Below are 22,571 nucleotides of genomic sequence, written 5' to 3' on the forward strand. Positions count from 1 at the left end.
TGCGCATGTGCGAGCGCCGAAACCCGGAACGTCCGGGTTCAGCACGGTGTGCAACCCGAAATGTCTGTAACCCGAGGTATGACTGTACATAACTTTTTTCCAATAGAGGTTAAAAAATAAAGGACACACAGTTCCTAGAAGCTTTATCATAGGCTAAAAAAGCATCTCTCTTTAGGTGTACCCTCAGGCTTGCACATGCCTTGAGGGATCTTTGACTACTTCTCTCTCTTATGAAGAGACCCACTGTATACAGTGGTACCTCAGGTTACAGACTCCGCTAACCCAGAAATAGTACCTCGGGTTAAGAACTTTGCTACAGGATGAGGACAGAAATCGTGCTCCGGTGGTGCGGCGGCAGCAGGAGGCCCTATTAGCTAAAGTGGTGCTTCAGGTTAAGAACAGTTTCAGGTTAAGAACGGACCTCCGGAACGAATTAAGTACGTAACCAGAGGTACCACTGTATACTACAAACACCCAGAGGATGGCAGCACAAGAACAGGCCTTTTCTGTGGTGGCTCCCCATTTGTGAATGTTCTCCCCAGGGAGGTTTGTCTAATGCCTTCACTGCATTTCTTTAAACACCATGTGAAGACATTCCTCTTTTCCTAGGTCTTTGGCTAATTAAACAATCTATGGCTTTTTAAAACTGGAGGATATTGTTTTGTTTGTTGTTACGTTACGTATTTTTGTGTTTTTATACTGTAAAACCTCCCTGTGATCCTTGGATGAAGGGCAGCGTATAAATTCGATACAATAGAAGTAAAATAAACTTGCTCTGGAAAGCCTTCCCCATGTCAGAACTGGCTTGCCAGGTGGCACTGGGAGCTACAACCCAAATACCCCTAAGCCCCAAAGCCTATTTAGGCATAGAATCATAGAGTTGGAAGGGATCCTGAGCATCATCTAGTCCATAGGTAGGCAAACTAAGGCCCAGGGGGCGGATGTGGCCCAATTGCCTTCTCAATCTGGCCCGCGGATGGTCCGGAAATCAGCGTGTTTTTACATGAGTAGAATGTGTCCTTTTATTTAAAATGCATCTCTGGGTTATTTGTGGGGCATAGGAATTCGTTCATCCCCCCCCCAAAAAAAAATAATAATCCGGCCCCCCACAAGGTCTGAGGGACAGTGGACTGGTCCCCTGCTGAAAAAGTTTTATGACCCCTGATTTAGTCCAACCCCCTGAAAATGTAGGAATATGCAGCTGTCCCTTACGGAAATTGAACGTGCAACCTGGGCCTTATAAGCACCATGCTCCAACCAAGTGCGCGGCAGAACTGCTTTTGCAGTTCTCTAAAACCCAGCCAATGGCCTGGTTCACGTGTAAACACTAAGTCAAACGTTGTGATTCCCAAGTGCCTGGCGACCCACTGTCTGTTGAGCGCATGGAAAGCAATGCACAAGGGAAAGTGATAGGTAGGCGGGACAACCCATCTGCCCGTCATCTAACATCATAATGACAAGCAGGACAGAGCATGGGAGAGGTAGTCTGTGTAGCAGAGGCTTTAAAAAGCCTGTCCGCTCTCAGCCTTTGCTGGATCAAGTGGCTTCCTCAGAGCTATCCGAGGTCCTGAAACCTCTGGCCAGCCTTGCAGCCTTCTTCCTAGAACCTGGCCTCAGACCAGAACATGCCTTGCTGTTCAGCGCCGAGATCATCATTTTCCGGCCTGTACGTTAAGGCCAGCCAAAAATTGTTGACCCTTCTATAGCACTTCCATAGCAGCAGCAGCATGCATAAATAGATGATAGATAGATAGATAGATGATAGATAGATAGATAGATAGATAGATGGAGGGATGGATGGATATGCAGATTTGTAGTAATACAGCTCTATCCTTACATAAATCAGCCTCCAACAAAACATCCTTTTTGGAACCATATGTATTATAAAACATATGCAGCTCAAATTTATTCTTAGTATCAGTGATGGAAATGTAACCCACAGCTGATGAAAGACAACCAGAAGGCATGGCGCAGAGCCGTTCATTTTTAGAAACTATCGTTCTATCACCACCCCCTTTTTTCTTGTGTAAAACCTGACCAACCCACACAGTTTCTATTCCTATCACTCCTTCATTTACATAATTGTAACACAGAAGAATATAGCTAGCCAAGGTTCCTTCCTCTCCCCTCCCCTCCCCTCCCCTCCCCTCCCCCCACCAGTAATTACACTAAGTCAGTATCAAATGAAGGATAATTTTTTGTATTTTAAGCAGCTTAAAAGGATCGTTTTCATGAATATTTTTTAATACAAATCAGTACACCAAAAAACAACCGCATAGTGCTTCAAAACATTTTTCTAATGAAGCGCTAAGTCAAAGCCATGCAGGGACAGGAAAGTCAAGCCACTTGATGCAATCTCTTGATCAGGGATAGCCAAATTGCAGCCCTTCAAATGTTGTTGGACTACAACTCCCATCATCACTAATCTAATTGGGGTTATGCTGTCTGGGGATGATGGGACCTGTAGTCCAACACCTGGAAGGAACCACAATGACTTCCTGTGCTCTTGACTTCAGCCTGTCTTTCTCACATTTATCAGTATATATATTTACCATCCATAGTCTGAAATCCTAGGAATGATTTAAAGTGTTGTGCTGAGAATGGCTTGCTTTCAACAAACTGAAAGACTTTGCTGGGACAGTTTCCCCAGAAAGATTTCTCCCATTTATACTGTATGTTTGGGGATATGGCTTACTTTGTTAGCTCTGGTATGTGCTTTTACTCATTAATTGTGTAGCGTGCTTGTAAAAAGGTAAAGGGACCCCTGACAATTAGTCCAGTCGTGGCTGACTCTCGGGTTGCGGTGCTCATCTCCCTTTATTGGCTGAAGGGAGCCGGCGTACAGCTTCCGGGTCATGTGGCCAACATGACTAAGCTGCTTCTAGCGAACCAGAGCAGCGCACGGAAACGCCGTTTACCTTCCCGCCACAGCGGTACCTATTTATCTACTTGCAGGTTGACGTGCTTTTGAACTGCTAGGTTGGCAGGAGCAGGGACCGAGCAATGGGAGCTCACCCCATCGCGGGGATTCGAACCGCCGACCTTCTGATCGGCAAGTCCTAGGCTCTGTGGTTTAACCCACAGCTCCACCTGCGTCCCTGTAGCATGCTTATAGCCGCTATTAAAAAGGCATTTTTCTGGTCAAGTTAGTCAATAGATTTGGTTGCTAGGCGGTGGTTTCTGGCCAGTCTTAGCCTCTGGAAGTATAAGTTGCATGAAAATGCTTGCTATTTCTAAGTAAGATTCTCACAGACCAGGCCTCAGCCTTGAAGAGCTGACTGTGCTAGTAGGCGAAGGGGTTATTCAGCCTTAACATCTGAAGACACACAAGACCATCCATCACCTTGCTGCAGCTAAGCGGTTCTAAATATAGTACTGCGATGGAAGACCCCTTTAGGTTCCATGATGGAAGACGGCAAGTGTGGTGCAGCAGTTTGAGTGTGGGTCTAGGACATGGGTAGGCAAACTAAGGCCCAGGGACCGGATCCGGCCCAATTGCCTTCTAAATCTGGCCCACGGACAGTCCAGGAATCAGCGTGTTTTTACATGAGTAGAATGTGTCCTTTTATTTAAAATGCATCTCTGGGTTATTTGTGGGGCATAGGAATTCGTTCATTTTTATTTTTTCCCCAAAATATAGTCCGGGCCCCCCACAAGGTCTGAGGGACAGTGGACCGGCTCCCTGCTGAAAAAGTTTGCTGACCCCTGGTCTAGGATCTGGGAGCCCAGAGTTCTTGGCCTAACTGCCTCTCAATAGGGTTGTTGTGGGGGTTAATTGAGGAGCAGAAGGATACTGCACACCCCCGTGACCTCCTTGGATGAAAGATGGAATACAAATGCTAAAAGGAAGTAAGAAAGGTGGTGAGATAAATATAAGAAAATTTAAAATGTCTTTACTTGGAATTAAGCGTAGCCAATTTCTTATCCTTTCGATCCCAAATTCAGCATGGGCCATTCTCAGATTTACACATCGTACACTGCCAAATTTCAAATCAGTCTGATGAATTATTTTCTAACCATAAGCAGTAGAACCTATTCCTCACGCCTCAATTTCTCATTATAACAGCAGAATGTGATTCAGCCAACTCACGCTTAATGCAGGGCTATAAATGCGGCTGTATAATAATAAATTATGTGAGAGACTAATGATGGCAATACATAAACGGCTGAAACATTTTATCCTCTAATCTTTAAACTTTCAGTCCAAAAAACCAAATATGATTTTTCAGGAAAAAGTGTTTATTGTAGGAAGTTTGCGGGGGCTATGGGAGCATAGATGAGTGCACTTACAAGGAAAATTCATGAATAGAATTTATGTCTACGTATTTCTTATTAAAAAACCAGGCCATGATACTTGCAAGAAGAATCACATAGCTATATTGATTTAAATTGTTTTACAAACAGGAATTAAGTTACCTAATTCCTCCAGAAGCTTAGAGAACCCTCAATCCATAAGTGCTCAAGCTGTGAATACCAATGGAAAACTTATTTCCGCAGCTTAAAGCACTAGAAAAGTACTAAAAGGCTTTTTACCGCCTGTCAAGAGATTTAATTTTCTCCAACGAAAGTGCCTGTGTGTGTGTGTGTGCGTTTAAAAAGTACTAGTTCTCTCTTTTCAGCCAGTCATTCTATACAGCAAAAGAACCCAGCCCTCACTTCCAGCCAATTTACTTCCAGAATAAAAATAAACCTGAGGAGTGGGAAGAACACATTTTACTGAAAATCAAAATGTGTCGAGGGGACAGATTTTAATGGGCCAAAACCCAAGTCACAGCTAACTTGTCCCAAGTCAATGAGGTATTTAAAAAAACAAAAACAAATTTACCGTATTTTTTGCTCTATAAGACTCACTTTTTCCCTCCTAAAAAGTAAGGGGAAATGTGTGTGCGTTTTATGGAGTGAATGCAGGCTGTGCAGCTATCCCAGAAGCCAGAACAGCAAGAGGGATTGCTGCTTTCACTGCGCAGCGATCCCTCTTGCTGTTCTGGCTTCTGAGATTCAGAATATTTTTTTTCTTGTTTTCCTCCTCAAAAAACTAGGTGCGTCTTGTGGTCTGGTGCGTCTTATAGAGTGAAAAATATGGTACTCTGGATCCAACCCAACAGCCTGAAAGAAGACACTTCTCTGCTGGTTTCCATGCCTAGGATTCTTAATAGCTACTGGACATAATGGCTTTGTCCTACCACCACTGTCAGAGGCAGTATGAGGGGTTGCTGGGAATCCTACGTGTGGGAAGTGCTTTTGTACCCAGGTCCTGTATGTAGGCCTCCAATAGGCATCTTCAGCATTGATTTGCCCATGCTCTAAGATCAGGAGACAAGGTCCTCCTGGTGCTCCTCTCCCCAGTATGAGGCATGAAGTGTGCAGGTCTGGGGAAAACCTTCTCCTCATCCTCATCTTTCCTCAATGAGAGGCATCTCAACATATCTTCCTATAATGTCAGGTGGCTTAGTTGAGACATGTTTTTTTCTGGCATGCTTCACTGAGAACATTCCACAGCTTGGGAGCTACAACCAAAAATGGTCCTCTCCCTTCCTGCCAGCCTCTGAACCTCCCTCAGAGAGCCAGTGTGGTGTAGTGGTTAAGAGCAGTAGTCTCGTAATCTGGAGAACCGGGTTCGCGTCTCCGCTCCTCCACATGCAGCTGCTGGGTGACCTTGGGCCAGTCACACTTCTCTGAAGTCTCTCAGCCCCACTCACCTCACAGAGTGTTTGTTGTGGGGGAGGAAGGGAAAGGAGAATGTCAGCCATTTTGAGACTTCTTTGGGAAGTGATAAAGCGGGATATAAAATCCAAACTCTTCTTTTTCTTCAGAGGAACTCCATGAGAAGGGCCTCAGATGAATCCTGAAGGACAGGGGTCAGCAAACGTTTTCAGCAGGGGGCCAGTCCACTGCCCCTCAGACCTTGTGGGGGGCTGGATTATATTTTTTTGGGGGGGTGAATGAATTCCTATGCCCCACAAATAACCCAGAGATGCATTTTAAATAAAAGGACATATTCTACTCATGTAAAACCATGCTGATTCCGGGACCGTCTGCGGGCCGGATTTAGAAGGTGACAGGGCCAGATCCGGCCCCTGAAGGATTTGTGTAGGTTCCCATCAGCACTCTGAAAGTCTGGAGTAACATGTTCTGATCTTCTGGGCCCAGCCAAAAACCTTGGTGGCCACTTCTAAGATTGGATCTAGAGTTGAGAGAGCAAAAATCTGTTCACCCAATGGGGCTTTTCTGTCCCCTTCTCCTCACTACAGTCTTGCATCCTCCAAAAAGACTCTCCAGAGAATCAGGGGTTCCTCATGAATGTGGAATGTGTCAGAATAGGCTGCCGGGGGGGGGGGGGATGAAAAAAATCAGAAAAAGTGGGATGGAAGGACTTTGCACAAATCAAACTCCACCCAGTGGAGGGGATGGTAAAAAAATGTAGAATTGTGCCAGTGTGGGTCACTAAATCTGTATCCAGCCTACATTACCTAAACAAACACTTGCACAAGCTGTGCATTAGCCCAGAACTGAGGATACAGCCACAATTCTCTGTAAATCTTAAATAGTTCCCAAGCGATCACAAAGGAGTGTTTAAAAGAAAAGAGGGGGGCACAAAAAGGGAATGCGCTTTAAAGGAATCATTCCTCAACTTTGCCCTAGAAACAGAAACCTCTTAAGGCAGAAGCAGGACTTATTGTCATCCGTTGGAGAAAGGGCCTTGGTTCCTTTATGGATCTAAAAGAAACACCAACCACAATTGCCACATGAATAATACAGAGACAAAAGCATGCTGTCTTATCACCCCTGCACAACATGCACAGGACTGGCGAGCATAAGCCATCTATTGCTCTTTTGTCAAGACTTACCGAAAAATAGTAGAACGATAATAGCCTCCCTTGTCGTGTGAAATTACAGGATTAAAATGTTCCATACTAACCAATGGGGAGCATCTTGTATTTTTCAAAACTGTATTTTGGCAATGATTCATTAGCAATGCATTTCGTACCAGCAAAGAGAAGCACTGTCAATAATGCCACAAGCGGCTGTTTTTTCCACACTCACCTTCCACAGCCTGACCTTCTCTTTTCAGCATCTGGACAGCTCCTACATACTTCTTCAGCTGTACTTTTAGCACCTCGTTTTCTCTGCAAATACAAGAACAGCAACAAATAATATTGCTCTTCTTCTTCTTTAAAGGTGGGGAACAGGTAAGTTATAAAATAGTGAACACGGGGATCCAATACCTGATATAGTAGAACTGTGACCATGGCCATAAAACTCCGATTCATGTGACTGGATGGATGTTGCAGCTAAGAGGCAGCTGTGCAAATCAACCAATAAAGCTGCCCTATGCCAAAGCCAAGCTGTTGGTCCATCTAAACCAGCAATGTCTACTCCACCAATAGTCAAGATGGTGCCCTTCAGATGCTGCTGGACTAAAACTCCCATCAGTCCCAGCCAACATGATCAATAGTCAAGGACCATGGGAGCTGTGGTCCAGCGACATCTGGATAGTACCATGGTGGCTAGCCCTGCTCTGCACGAATTGATGGTGGCTTCAGAGACATGCAAGCGCAAAGAGATGGGGAGTTGATTCACTATATTGTTACTACTGGATGAATTATGTACTACTGCATTTATATTCTGCTTTGCCTCCAAGTAGAGTTCCAAGTAGCATGCACAGTTCTGTCCATTTCATCCTCACAACAGCCCTGTGAGCTAGGTTAGGGTGAGAGAGCGCGACTGGGCCCAAGGCCACCCAGTGAGCTTCATGGATTTGAACCTCGCTCTCCCAGGTCCTAGTCCAACACTCTAACCACTACACCACACAGTATTTGTGTTTGTGTCCCACTGTGGGTGAGATTACAGAATAAAGGAACATACATGAGTAAGAGGAAAAGCAACAACATTCCATAACCAGGGTGATAGGGATGCTGGGATTCTCTACAGTGCAGGGTTTGATACTAGGTGTATATTTAAGGATAAAAAACGCAGCCCTCCTTAACCAGCACAAAAGTCCATCACTTCCTTTCCAAAGTGGACAATCAGACGCCTCCAGGAAGCCCAAAAGCAGGCCATTAAGGCAACATCCCTCTCCCAAGAAATTTGCTCCTGAACCCAAATTTTCTATACAGCCACCTTGGCTAATGGCCATAGAAAGCAACTACCCTAACCCTCTTAAACCAGGGGTCAGCAAACTTTTTCAGCAAGGGGCCAGTCCACTGTCTCTCAGACCTTGTGGGGGACCAGACTATATTTTGGAAGGAAAAAAATGAACGAATTCCTATGCCCCACAAATAGCCCAGAGATGCATTTTAAATAAAAGGACACATTCTACTCGTGTAAAAACACGCTGAGTCCCAGACCGTCCGCAGGCCGGATTTAGGAGGCGATTGGGCCAGATCCGGCCCCCAGGACTTAGTTTGCCTACCCATGCTCTTAACTTTCTTCCTCTTCTCTTTGTTTTAATAACGCTAAGCTTGAAAGTATGTGGCTAATGCCTGAGGAACCTCTTGGGAATCAGAAGGTGCCTGGAGCAGAACTTTCACCTCCTCTCCTCCCCTCCCCTCCCCATGACTAGCATTAACAAGCAAAATATGCATAAACAGATTTCTTTCAATGAAAAAATGCCCAGGGCACTAAAAACATTCCAAGAAATCTCATTTTTTGTTACTGGGGTGTATTGGTTTTTTTCTTTGTCCCAACTAGGGGCAATTTTCCGAAAACACTGGTCGAGGGTAGCAGACTGAAATATCATTCCTTCCACATACAGTGGTACCTTGGGTTACAGACGCTTCAGGTTACAGACTCCGCTAACCCAGAAATAGTACCTCAGGTTAAGAACTTTGCTTCAAGATGAGAACAGAAATCAAGCGGCGGCAGCGGGAGGCCCCATTAGCTAAAGTGGTACCTCAGGTTAAGAACAGTTTCAGGTTAAGAACGGACCTCCGGAACGAATTAAGTTCTTAACCTGAGGTACCACTGTACACTTTTCTTTTCTTTGGCAGCATTTTTACCTCTCAGATATACTACATTTACTCAAATATACTTTTCATGAGTAGATTATAACTTTGTTTTATTGAGCTTTTCAGAATTACAATAACCTTGTTTCATTACGTTTCTCAGAACTGCGCGCGCGCGCGCACACGCACACACACACAAAAGAAAGGTTTGTGGGGAGGGGAATCATGTATTGTTTCTGGAAAGTACAAACTATGGGCATGTCAGGGAACTGACATCAGAGGGAAAGGAGGTGATAGGGCTCCCAGAGACGGGGAGAGACTCAACAGCCAAAGCAGGGACCAGCAGGGGGAGCGCGGGGTCTCTGGAGGAGGATCTCAGTAATACTGAGAGAGACGCAGCAACGCAGGCGGGAAGCAGGGGAGAGAAAGGGGTGAGAGACACGTCCAGCGAAAATAGTGGGGAGGTGTCAGAAGCAACTGCAGGGAGACCCATGCTTCGTCGGAAGCTGTCACGTCGTGAGTCCAGGAGACGTGTTTCCGTTAAGGAACTTCTTTGTTGGAGGCGTTTCCGCAAACAGCCACTGTCGGACTCTAATAGTGACTAGAGCAGACATGTCTGAGGAGCTCTGTCACACACAGAGGTTTGTGGGGCCGCACAAACTCTGAAGGGGCACCATTTTAAGCACAAGCAGCTAATCATCCCCTGATAGCAGTCCGACAGTCTCTGTACGCTGCCTGTGCAGGAGAAAGCATCATGAGCGACCCAGCCGGAGCCGGAGTAGCAGGGGGAGGAGCTGATCCAAGCTTGGAAGAAAGATACCGAGCATTGGAGGTCCAACTGGCGCTGCAGACGGCGAGGCTCGAGGAGAGGAGGGCTCAAGATGCAGACAAGAAGGGGAGAACCACTCAGTTCCCCAGAAAGGTACCAGGATTGGTGCAGAAGTTTGGGGGGGACCCCAAGGATTACCATGCCTTTAGGACTGAAATGCAATATGCCCTGAATGTCCAGTTTGATGAGTTCCCTGATGAGGAATCTCGAGTTGCTTTTGTAATTGGGCATCTTGAGAAGGGCGCGCGAGACTGGGTTCGACCCCTGATGGCAACGCACAACGATATCCTAAAGGACACTATGAAATTCTTTCGTGCAATGGATATCATGTTTTCCAGCGACATTGAGGAAGGGGTGGTGCGCAGACAGTTAATGGCTTGCAAGCAGGGAAGCAGATCTGTCCGTGAGTACTGGACTGAATTTACCATGCTGATTCACAGATTGGGGTGGGATTTATCGGCAGCACCCATTCAGATGCTATTTGAAGAAGGTCTTTCTTCAGCTGTGAAAGACGAGCTGGCCAGGAGCCCCAGGGCGGTGTCTATGGATCAGCTGACCAAATCTGCGCTGACCATTGGAGCGCGCCAGGAGGCAAGAGCCTTGGAGAGGCGGGAAGGGAGAGGGGAACGTTGGAAGGAGTTACGCATTCCAGACATTCCTGAGCCAGCTTTCCCGCCGGCAGAGCCGATGGAAATCGGAACAGCCCGCGCGCGCGCAGTTTCAAAGCCCAGTGAGGGGGCGAAGAAGGAGGGAAAGGGAGCCCGGAAATGCTATCTCTGCCAACAGCCAGGCCACTTTGCCAGAGTCTGCCCCCAGAGGAAGGAATGGCAAGGAATGGTGGGAGCTGTTGAGGGGGAAGAGCAGGGAGAAACGGAGCAGGTAAAAGCCAACGCCTGGTTGCCATCAGGGCACTGCAGCCAGGCCAAAGAGCAGTGAAAGTGCCCCTTCCCCAAGTGCCAGTGCCAGAAGCTCCTCGACCTGCTCTAGTGATTGAAGTGTCGCTAGAGCTGCAAAATGGACACCCCCTAAAAATAAAGGCACTGTTGGACTCAGGCAGCTCCTGCAATTTTATGAGCAAGGAGTTTGCTGCTGAACACCAGATACAGACTATCCCTTTAAGCAACCCCCTGCAGGTGACCACGATCGATGGCAGGGAACTGTTGGGAGGAGGAGTCAGCTTGCAGACCATCCCAATGATAATGAGGGTGGCAAGGCACACAGAACTGATAGCGTTTAATGTGGCCACCTTGGGAGGTGCTCCCATTATTTTGGGAATGAGCTGGCTAGCCCTACATGATCCGCTGGTGGGCTGGCATCAAAGAGTGGTTTCCTTCGGTTCCGCACATTGCTTAGAACACTGCAGGGGGGAAAAGGGGTCAGCAGGGGCCCAAGCCACCCTGGCAGGGACTGAAGTAATGGAGAAGGGGAAGGTGCCACCACAGTATGCTGATCTCAGCGACGTGTTCAGCGAGAAGGAAGCTGACCAACTACCTCCGCATAGACCCTTTGATTGCCAGATCAATTTACTCCCCGGAGCACAGCTTCCTGTAGGCAAGTTGTATGCCATGTCAGACAGGGAAATGCAGGAGTTGCGAGCGTTCATTGACAAGAACCTGAAGAGAGGCTTCATCAGAGAGTCCAAGGCAGCGGGGGGTAGCCCAGTGTTTTTTGTGGACAAAAAACACACGGACAAGCCGAGGCTGGTATGTGACTTTCGGGCCTTAAATGCAGTGACCGAGCCGGCGGCTTTTCCTATGCCCAGGATTGATGATATTTTGACCAGGGTGCGGAAGGGAAAGATTTTTACAAAGCTGGACCTAAGGGGGGCGTACAACCTGATACGTATAAGGAAAGGGGATGAATGGAAGACCACCATGTTCACCCCTTTGGGGGCATTTGAATACTTAGTTATGCCTTTTGGATTACAAACAGGCTCCGCGTGTTTTCAAGCTTTCATGAACCACGTACTGGGGCCTTTGCTCTACAAGAATTGCGTGGCCTTCTTAGATGACGTGTTGGTGTATTCGGAGAATGAGGAGCAACATGTGAGAGACGTCAGAGAAGTGTTGAGCAGGCTGCAAGCCAACAGACTGTGGGTGAAACTGGAGAAGTGTCAGTTTCATACCAAGGAGGTGGAATTCCTGGGGTACCGCTTGTCAGATAAGGGGTTGGCCATGGACCCCGGCAAGGTTCAAGCGGTGCTGGAATGGAAAACACCCAAGACCAAGAAGGATGTGCAGAGGTTCCTAGGGTTTGGAAACTTTTATCGTAAGTTCATCCGAAACTTCGCCCACCTGACGGCGCCCATCACGGACTGTCTCAGCAGCAAAAAGAAGTTTGTTTGGACGGGGGAGGCGGAGCGAGCGTTTGAGGAACTGAAAAGGGCCTTCGCCTCTGACGAACAACTTCTACATGTGGATTTACAAAAAAAGCTGAGGGTCGAAACAGACGCATCGGACAGAGCCATAGGGGCGGTGCTTCTTCTGCAGCCGGGGAAGGAGGGGTCAGAGTGGCGACCGTGTGCCTTCTTTTCGCGAAAGCTGAACAAGTCTGAGAGGAACTACACGGTGTACGACCGGGAACTTCTTGCAATTTATGAGGCCTTCCGGAGATGGAGGCACCTACTAATTGGTGCACAACAGAAGGTGCAAGTGTGCACGGACCATAAGAATCTAGAGTATTGGAGAACTGCGCGAGTGCTCAACCAACGGCAGTTGAGATGGGCCCAGGAGTTCTCCAAATTTAACTTTGAGATTTGTTACGTGCCAGGCCCGGAGAACGTTAGGGCGGACGCTCTCTCACGCAAACCTGAATATTTGGAGGGAGAGGGTGCACCCGAAGAGACCCATGTCATTCCCGAGGACCGCTGGGTGTGTGGGGCGGCATTGGTGGGGCAAAGGGAACTGGTAGAGGGAACGGGGCAGGATGAATACGCCCAGGACAAACTCAGGAGTCTTAGGAGGGAGGGAGACAAACCCGGGGGTTTTGAGGAGAGAAATGGGGCGTTGTACTACAAGGGAGCGTTATACATACCTGAAGGGGAATTGAGGGAAAAGGTACTCAAGCAACTGCACGATAACCCCACAGCAGGGCATTTTGGGCAACACAAAACCATGTGGCTGGTTACCAGGGAATTCTGGTGGCCCAAGGTTAGGGAAGATGTACGGGAGTATGTGAGAGGGTGTGACCGATGCCAACGAGCCAAGGGGGAGAGGCGGGCGCCGGCAGGTTTATTAGAACCACTACCCACGCCGGAAAGACCGTGGGAGGCAGTGGCAATAGATTTCATGACTGATCTGCCCAGGTCCAAAGGGAAAACAGCCATTATGGTGGTGGTAGATCTGTTAACCAAGATGGCCCACTTTATAGCCTGCTCACATGCGGTCACAGCAGAAGAAACCGCCAAATTGTTTGTGGAAAATGTGTTTAGGTTGCATGGCGCCCCCTTGAGGGTGGTTTCGGACCGAGGGAAACAATTTACTTCCAGGTTCTGGAGGAAGCTCATGAGCTTACTGCATGTAGAGGTTAATTTCTCTACTGCCCGTCATCCAGAAACCAACGGGCAGGCGGAAAGAGCTAATGGTGTCCTCCAGCAATATTTGAGGTGTTATGTTAATGACAGAGAGAATGATTGGGTGGAGAAGCTGGCGTTGGCAGAATTTGCTTACAACAATACAGAGAACGTGTCCACGGGGATGAGCCCTTTTTTGGCCAATCACGGGTGTCATCCCCGAGCCTTCCCAGGGGGGGAGGGGGAGAACTGGAGCGTTCCAGCAGCAGAACAGTTCGTTGAAGAAATGGAAGCGATCCATCGCCAACTCCAACTTAATTTAAACCGGGCGAAGGAGGAATATAAGAGGCAGGCAGACAAAACCAGAAGGGAAGGGGAAAGCATTAGGGTGGGAGACCAGGTGTGGCTGTCCACCCAAGGGTTACCATTTAAAGGAGGTTGTAAGAAGTTAAGACCCAAAAGACTGGGCCCATTTGAAGTCACGCAACAGGTCAACCCAGTGGCTTTCAGACTCCGGTTACCGAACCACATGAAGTTGCACCCAGTGTTCCACAGATCGTTGCTGTCACCGTATATAGGGGACAGAGAGGGGAGGGTCAATAGGGGACCAGCGATGGAGGAAAAAGAACACAGCTACCATGTAGCGGAGATTCTAGATTCCAGGTGGAAGGGAGAGCAAGTAGAGTATTTGGTAATGTGGGAAGGGGAACCGGAGTCGGAAAACACCTGGGTCAGGGCAGAGGATGTAGATGACGAGGTTCTAATTGAAACTTTTCATCAGAGATTCCCTCGTAAACCCCAGCCAGTGGCGAGGTTCCGGAGGGAATACTTCGCCACCACCGACGAAGAAGAGGAGTTGGAGGGGTTCTCTGATTCCGAGGTGGAGGAGGATTCAGCGAGTCGGAACGAAGACCGATGGAGGGAAATGTTCGAGACGTCTGAAGATGAAGAGGATTTGTTTCGGGGTTTCAGCTCCTCACCGCCCAGAGGAGAGGGAGGGGGCGGGGGGGAAGGGGGCCCTGGAGGGGAGGTGGATGTCAGGGAACTGACATCAGAGGGAAAGGAGGTGATAGGGCTCCCAGAGACGGGGAGAGACTCAACAGCCAAAGCAGGGACCAGCAGGGGGAGCGCGGGGTCTCTGGAGGAGGATCTCAGTAATACTGAGAGAGACGCAGCAACGCAGGCAGGAAGCAGGGGAGAGAAAGGGGTGAGAGACACGTCCAGCGAAAATAGTGGGGAGGTGTCAGAAGCAACTGCAGGGAGACCCATGCTTCGTCGGAAGCTGTCACGTCGTGAGTCCAGGAGACGTGTTTCCGTTAAGGAACTTCTTTGTTGGAGGCGTTTCCGCAAACAGCCACTGTCGGACTCTAATAGTGACTAGAGCAGACATGTCTGAGGAGCTCTGTCACACACAGAGGTTTGTGGGGCCGCACAAACTCTGAAGGGGCACCATTTTAAGCACAAGCAGCTAATCATCCCCTGATAGGGCACATGATAGCAATGTTTAAACACCACTGTAATGGGTATGAGTTACTTGTGTGTAAACTGGTGCTTTTCTCGGTTAATTTGCCTTGTTAAACCTTTCTGACTGTGCAGCCCCTTCTCATCGTGGCTGCCTCAGTCACTGGCAGAATCCGTCAGTGGGCGTTTCTTGAACCTCTTCCAACATAAAAGTTGTTTGACACCCAGTCGCCTCCTCCTCTCACTGCGCGGGAGTCTTCTGCGCAGGGAAGGTGTGGGTAGCGGAGGACCTGGGCTCTCCTCACTGATGTCCAGTGAAGAGTCCTGGAGCCCTCTCTCCAATTCCCCCGTCTGCCCCCCTTTATCCCGGGTGTTGCGCTGATTGACATTCCCCTCTACTGAGCTGTTTCTCCCCCTGCTGCTGGGTCCTTCGCCAGCATCATCTGGGAGCCTCCCCTTCGCCTCTCGCTCCGATGTCAGTTCCCTGACAACCACTGCCAGAGGGAGTAATGCTACTGGAAACTGCAGGAGGGGAAAGTGCTGTTCTGCTCAGGTCCAACTTGTGGGCTTCTTGTAGACTAGCCACCGTGAGAACAGGATGCTGGACTATTTGGGCCACCAGCCTGTTTCAGCAGACTCTTCTTCTGTTCCTTACCTGCCATAACTCCCCCAAACAGGGGGCATTTCGGCTAATAAATCACTACAAAATGATTTGGGGGTATTGGATAAGGGTACAGAAATGTTCCAACTTGTTACACCTTGAAAACCCATGGTGGTGTTTATTATCAGTGTCCAAGAAACGAGCTGCTTTGTTTAGTATGGACGAACAACAACTGTTCATTCCATTTGCATGGGTGAACTGGCTGTTGTTCTTTTGAACAGTGCTAGTTAAATCAAGGGAACATTTTCTCAACTTGGGGAATGATTGCTACATAAAAGTGACATTACAAAGGAGCCTTCAGGAGAAATCTCCTAAGAATTCACTGGGAAATGACTTGGCCAGTATATTTTCTTTAATAATTACAGAGCTGTCAAGTCAGATTTCTGGTCAGTGCAACTTTGCTTAATTCAGCCTCCTCCAGAACTGTACAAATTCCTGTGTGGCCACAGAGTATACATTACACAACGATGAAATTTTAATGAAGATCCCGAAGGCATTTTATGCTGTATATTACTCTTACTGCTTCCGTGTGCAGAATCCAAACACCAAGCATCAGACTTGATCTTTACAGAATGGGAGCAACTCTGCTAAAATTATCACTTGAATCTGAACGAGAGAGAAAACAATTTAACTAAACTCACCAAGTTGTAGTCTTTAAAGAATGAGAGAGAAGGGTTAACGGGAAGATTATAGCTTTCCGTTTATTGCAGTTCTGAGAAACGTAATGAAACAAAGTTATTGTAATTCTGAAAAGCTCAATAAAACAAAGTTATAATCTACCCATGAAAAGTATATTTACATTTTAATTGCTTTTACTGCTTTTAGCTTTATGTGCTTTATAGTGACCACAGACTTTGTGATGCCTAATAATCTACAGACACTTCTGGGGTGGGCGGGATTATAGTGCCAAAAAATGACTACAGATTTAAAGTACATCGTGTTGGCTTCATTTTTCCCTTGCATGTCTAGGTCAGGGACTCATGATTCTTAGTCCCAGATATGGAAGGTTCAAAAGCATAAAGCTAGAGTTTGCCAGATGCAAATGGAACTGATGGATCACCAACGTATGACATATTGAGCTAGAAAATAAAATAAAATCTATCTAACATAAACTTTTGTTTTTTACTAGAGTAGCATAACATAAGTTGGCAATGGATGGCTTACAAATAAGAAGGATTTTCAGCCTCTTCCTAAAATAATGAGTTGGGGGGGGAGGAGAGTAGTACTCTAAACAATCCCTCTCAAATATGGTTTTCTGACTAGACAGAACCCAAAAGGTAGATATGTCTTTGCAACTACTCAGTGGTGAAGTAAATTTTATTTAGTAGAATATGCATATGCCCTTAATAACAATCAAAATTACTTTTATGAAAGTTTGAATGCGGCAATAAATTTGCATTACGATAAAGAAATTGCTGCTGCACTAATTTCAGTGTTTCTAGGGACTTCTCCTGCAGGCTCCGGCAGATGGAGTGGACGAGACCAATAGTGGGTCCCATGGCAAAGAAGGCAATTTCTGCACATGCTGTAGAGGAAAGTGAGAGGCAGGTGGGGCTCGTCAACCTGGGAAGGTTGCCCATCTAGGAAAAGGAAAACTCTGATCCTCAACGTCCACTGCCTTGTGGGATATCTTCAGGAGGATAAAAGGCAAAAGAGTAAGCCCTACACAAATCCAGAGTGCAGTCCCTAAGGCAGTTGGATGGCGCCTTGCATACCTTTTTCCATCAACTCCTGCAGCCAAGCTGGTCCCAAACCTATTGCTCTGCTTTCCTATGGACCACATCAGTGAGGCTGAGAGAGGGGTCTTGTCTTCTGGGCAGCCCAGAACACAGTGCCCAGACGTGCGCCCTGGGAAGGTCACTTCAGTGCTGTCAAAGCAGCGGTCTGACTTCACCCTTGGGAGGCACACTCCCTTGTCTCTCGAGACGGGTAGATGCCAACCACAGCAATTCTGGACACAGCTGGATACAGAACTTTGTCGTTTACAAATTACTTTGCACCTATCCTGCTTTGAATTCATTAGATACATTCCATCTTGTCCCCCCCCCCCACTTATTGAAAACTCTCTGGCAATATTTCAAGATGTCAATTACAGGTCTTCCCATGCTAATATACAAATAATGGGTTGCAGCTATTAATAGAGTAAACCTACTGAAATTAGTGAGCATGCTTAACTTAGGTATATTAATTTCAGTGAGTCTACTCCAAGAAAAACTTGATTGGTTACAATCTTACATAAAATGTCCTGTTTCTACATTTGGGAGGGATTGGAGCTCAAGGATGAAATTCATGCTTTACAAGTGTCGGAATTCATGTTATGTAATTTAGCTGCTATTCAGCTAACCCTAAGTAAATTATTTAGCACCCTAAATGCTTAATGAAATGTTTTAATAAATTTCAGGCACTTGCATTTTACTGCCAGGTTTGGAAAGGAAACTTTTGCACACATACACACACTACGTTTTTCAGATGTTTGCTCAGTGGGACATGTTATTTCTATATGCCATCCTGGAAACAAATTTGTACTTTCTGTAATGCAGAAGGGAGGGAACAAGACTTTTGACAAATCAAAGTTCAACCATGAACAAAGCTTTTAATCAAAATGGATTTGAAGTAGCATAGGTTCAAATTTATAAAAGGCTAAAGAACTACAAGCCAGTTCAGATATTAATATTCCTCCTCCGGTAAACTATGGTTTATCGACCTGTGAGGAGTATCATGAACACTCCCATGTTCCTCCCCTCTTAGACCACGGGTTTTGTGAAAACTAGAGTTCTGCATCACACCCAAAACAAGGATCTCTAGCTTACTTTCAGTTCCCTAGCCATGAACCTGAACCATGGTTTTATTTGTCTCAGTTCTTAGAATCATAGAATCATAGCATCATAGAGTTGGAAGAGACCACAAGGGCCATCGAGTCCAACCCCCTGCCAAGCAGGAAACACCATCAGAGCACTCCTGACATATGGTTGTCAAGCCTCTGCTTAAAGACCTCCAAAGAAGGAGACTCCACCACACTCCTTGGCAGCAAATTCCACTGTCGAACAGCTTCCTAACCCAGACTTCCCCATTTCAGGTACAGTGGAACCTTGGTTGTCAAATGCTTCGGAAGTCGAACATTTCGGCTTTTCGAACGCCGACAACCCAGAAGTGAATGCTTTTGTTTCTGAAGGCGCTTCGAAAGTCGAATGGCTTCCAAGGTGCATTTCTCCATTTTTTCAATGGATTTTGCCGACCAGCAATTGCGCCTCGGTTGTTGAATGTTTCGGAAGTCGAACGGTCTTCCAGAATGGGTTATGCTCGACAACCGAGGTTCCACTGTAGTGTAAACAAGCCAGGATCACTGAACCATAGCACAGCTCTGCCAGAGTCTATTTTCTCTCTTCCCTTTCCCTTCTTGACTCCTCCTCCTTCTATTTTCTTCCTTCCTTCCTTCCTTCCTTCCTTCCTTTTTTGCTCTTGGCTTTGATGACTGATCTTCTTAATGGCATTCTGAATTGACATGCATCTATATATTTTGCTCTTATTGTTAATACTTGTTACTTGGAATAATAGAATTGTAGAGTTGGGAGGAAAACCAAGGTCCATCTAGTCCAACCCCCTGCAGTGCAGGAATCACAGCTAATGACTCCTTGACAGGTGGCCATCAAACCTTTATTTATCCAATGAAGGAGAGTCCACCACAGTCTGCTTCACTGTCATATACTGTCAGAAAGTTATTTTTAATGTTTAGTCAGAATCTCTCTCATACACACACACACACACACACACACACACACACACAATTTCTGGTGATTTTACAGAAGGCGAACTAAATTTTATAGATACCAAAACATGAACAAAACCATCACACAAAATGTAGAAACTGATAACAGAGCCTGAATGCCACACACTGAGGATATATTCACCAAGGAGCATTCACCAAGATTAATCAGGGTAGAGCAGCAGCCCTCTGTACGACTAGAACCTAAAGGTTCCTCTACGGTAGCTTCTGTCTCCAGAGATAGGAATCTCACAAGCCACCTCCTTGGTTCCTCTGCTCAGAACATAAGAAGTTCCATAGCCAACAGTTGCAAGCAAGCCTCTTCTCTGGAAATTTGTTTTAATTCTGTTCCGAAAGCAATTTAAGCCATCACCATCTCTTTGGCAAAGAATTTAGATAGGGAGACTATGACATTGCACTTCCTCCCCACTTACTTGCCTCGCAGAATTGCTGCCCTGGTGAAAGCTCAAAGGAAAAGGAAACAAATGCATGCGCGCGCACACACACAGACAGAGAGAGAGATCTTATGATTGGCTGTCAAATAAAATTGCACGGTTCTTGGGGATAAACGGTTGATTCCAGCCCCATTCCGCGTACTTCCAAATGATAACTTATAAGATTTTATTTGATTTTATTTTAAAGATAAGACAAACACAGCAGCAAGAGCTTGGGAAAACTGCGCTTCTATTTTGACAAACATGGCATGATTACGAATGCCCTTTCATTTGGAAGATTTCAGACACCTCGAATGCAAATTCAAAACCAGTTCTGGCCAACTAATATGTAGAGTTACTCGGGCAAATCCACTCTGCTTAGTCTACCGCCGAAAGAAGAGCTGAGCAAAAGGCACGTTCAGAGATTCAGCTTTTCATACCAAGAATCTAAGCTTAGTTAGTAGCTAATTTTTGCTACTTTCCATTGCCATCCACTCCGTTTCCTAAAGAGACAAGCCAGGAAGCTGAACAGTCTTAGTTGAAGGATTTATGAAGTCTACTACAGGGTACTGACAGCGTCCCCACAGTCCTGTCAGGATTTCAGCCTATACTCGAGTAGGACCCTGGCAGAGACACATACCTGACTGGCATGTTCCCTCCCTCCTGGTCAATCGTTCGGGAGCTTCAAAAGCTTTCTTCAGCCCAAACATCACAGTGACCAATGCCAACCGACACCGGCACACTTAGGGATCCGCAGAGTTTGCCCATCATGCGTAACAGACCTCAGCAACTCAGCATTTTGGCTAATTTACTTTATTTACATATAAACACACACGGAGCACTGCAACATGGCTCCCTCTCTCTCGAGCATCAGACAGCAAAGAGAAAAAGAACAAAGGACAATACAGTGGTACCTCGGGTTACATACGCTTCAGGTTACATACGCTTCAGGTTACAGACGCTTCAGGTTACAGACTCCACCAACCCAGAAATAGTACCTCAGGTTAAGAACTTTGCTTCAGGATGAGAACAGAAATTGTGCTCCGGTGGCGCGGCAACAGTAGGAGGCCCCATTTAAAGTGGTGCTTCAGGTTAAGAACAGTTTCAGGTTAAGTACGGACCTCCGGAACCAATTAAGTACTTAACCCAAGGTACCATTGTAGTCCCACTTCACGGAACACAGTAACACAAACATCCTGTCTTCGTCACTTCCCACTCTGTGGAGTCAAAACATATACCGTCATGTGACAGACAACAATCCCATGACTGCAAACATGGAGCAGGAATTCTAACAAGTCCATGCTAGCTGTCCAAAGTGTAACCACATCCCCAGAACAAGCACTCTTCTAAGCTGAACATAGGAAGATGCCTTATACCAATCCACTAGTCCATCGAGCCCAGGGTGGGGAACCTCTGTCCCACGGGGCAACCCTGGTTCTCTGGGGGTCCCAGCTGGCCCAAAGAATGACACCCACCCGTCCATCAGTTGTTGCCACTGGATGACATCAGTTGGTGAGCAGAAGGTTCAATCCTGCAGGACGATGCTTTGCCAGTGCGTTCCCTGCAGGAAGCACGCTGGCGGAGCAGAAGCCGACCCCTACATGGGCAGCTCAACACTGAGAGGTGAGTGGGACTGTCCACCTATCAGTCACCTGACATCAGATGATTGGCAGATGCATGGCCCCACCCACCTGGGAAAGCTGGCTTGCAGGGGTGGGAGAAGGTAAAGATCTGGCCCACCAGACTAATTTGGCTCCTCAACCCCAATGAAGTTTTTTGTTTGCAGGTGTTGCTTGGATTCACATTGCACCTACAAATGGACTTCAAAAGGGGGTTCCTGGAACCACTGGTCAGCTGATCAGTACTTATAGCGAGCTCCTTTGAAGGTGTGTGCACCCAGCAACGATCAGCTGATTGGTGCTGAGAACAGCCCGCTTTGAAGTTGTCACCTGACATCACAATCCCTACTTAAGTGCTTCAACAGATGACATACAGGACTGTTGACTCAGCTTGGAATTAGGACAGAAAGACTGTTCCAGGGGGTGGAGAGACCCATAATTTCAACCTAAAGGACTCTCTTGTTTATACGCTACAACAGCCGATATTCAAGATACTTTTGAGAAGTGTGATGCTCGAGTCTCTCTTTGTTATTCGAAATTTTGCAGCAAAGGCTTAGATATATTTGTTGCTGCATTGAGGCTGACAGCTGACCTATTTGTATTAACACTGAGCGATATCGCAAACTTTCTGAGAAATGTTAAAACACGCCTGTGTTCCGCAATCAACCTAGGAAGACTCCAGTAGAAATGACTACAGATGGAGTTACTACTGCATGTATCAATCAGCAAAAGGTGAACGGTGACAGGTTTTTGGAACCAATTTCAAAATCGAAAACAGCAGAGTTGCATTATGGAGCATCAACAAGACAACAACACCAAGCAGAGAAAGAAAAAAAAACACAGGAAACCGGTTTAACAAAATCTATTGAGTTGCTTACTCATCATTCAAACATAATCCATCATCCCTAAATAGCACAAAACTCAGTGTTGTTAAGAAAATCAATTCACTCTTTTTTAAAACGGAAAAAAGAAAAGAAAGAAAGAGATTGGAATAACATATTGGGAAAGAGTTTGCTAGACACAGAGCTTACGAATTGGGTTGACCTATTCCAGAAGAGAGAGAAAATGCACACACTGGACTAGAACCTTGGGAATCAGGGTTCAAATTCTCAATTCAGCCATAAAGCTCACTCTTGGGCCACTCTCTCTTTTTTTTATAAAATATTTATTAAAGGTTTTAAACAATATAACACCATAGACATACACAACCCAAAAACAATAGAAAACACTATCACCAAAATGAAAAAATACAAACAAAAAAAGAAAGGACAACCGACAAAAAATCATATGAAAAATATAAAACATAGTTAAACTTCATAAACCAAATGTCCATGACCCTCTTTTCTGA

At 46.4% G+C, this 22,571-nt stretch overlaps 1 protein-coding gene across 6 annotated transcripts in view; it reads right to left on the minus strand.

Moving 5' to 3' along the window:
• The window catches only part of SNX29 (sorting nexin 29), a 223,021-nt gene that overhangs the window by 161,205 nt on the left and 39,245 nt on the right, over window positions 1-22,571 (minus strand). For all 6 annotated transcript variants that reach the window (XM_082200070.1, XM_082200072.1, XM_082200073.1 and 3 more), the window contains one exon: window positions 7,045-7,127. In XM_082200070.1, coding sequence (XP_082056196.1) covers window positions 7,045-7,127 — 83 coding nt within the window. The remainder of the gene's footprint in view (window positions 1-7,044; window positions 7,128-22,571) is intronic.

Source organism: Podarcis vaucheri, assembly GCF_965113315.1.
Source record: "Podarcis vaucheri genome assembly, chromosome: 14".
NCBI lineage: Eukaryota > Metazoa > Chordata > Lepidosauria > Squamata > Lacertidae > Podarcis > Podarcis vaucheri.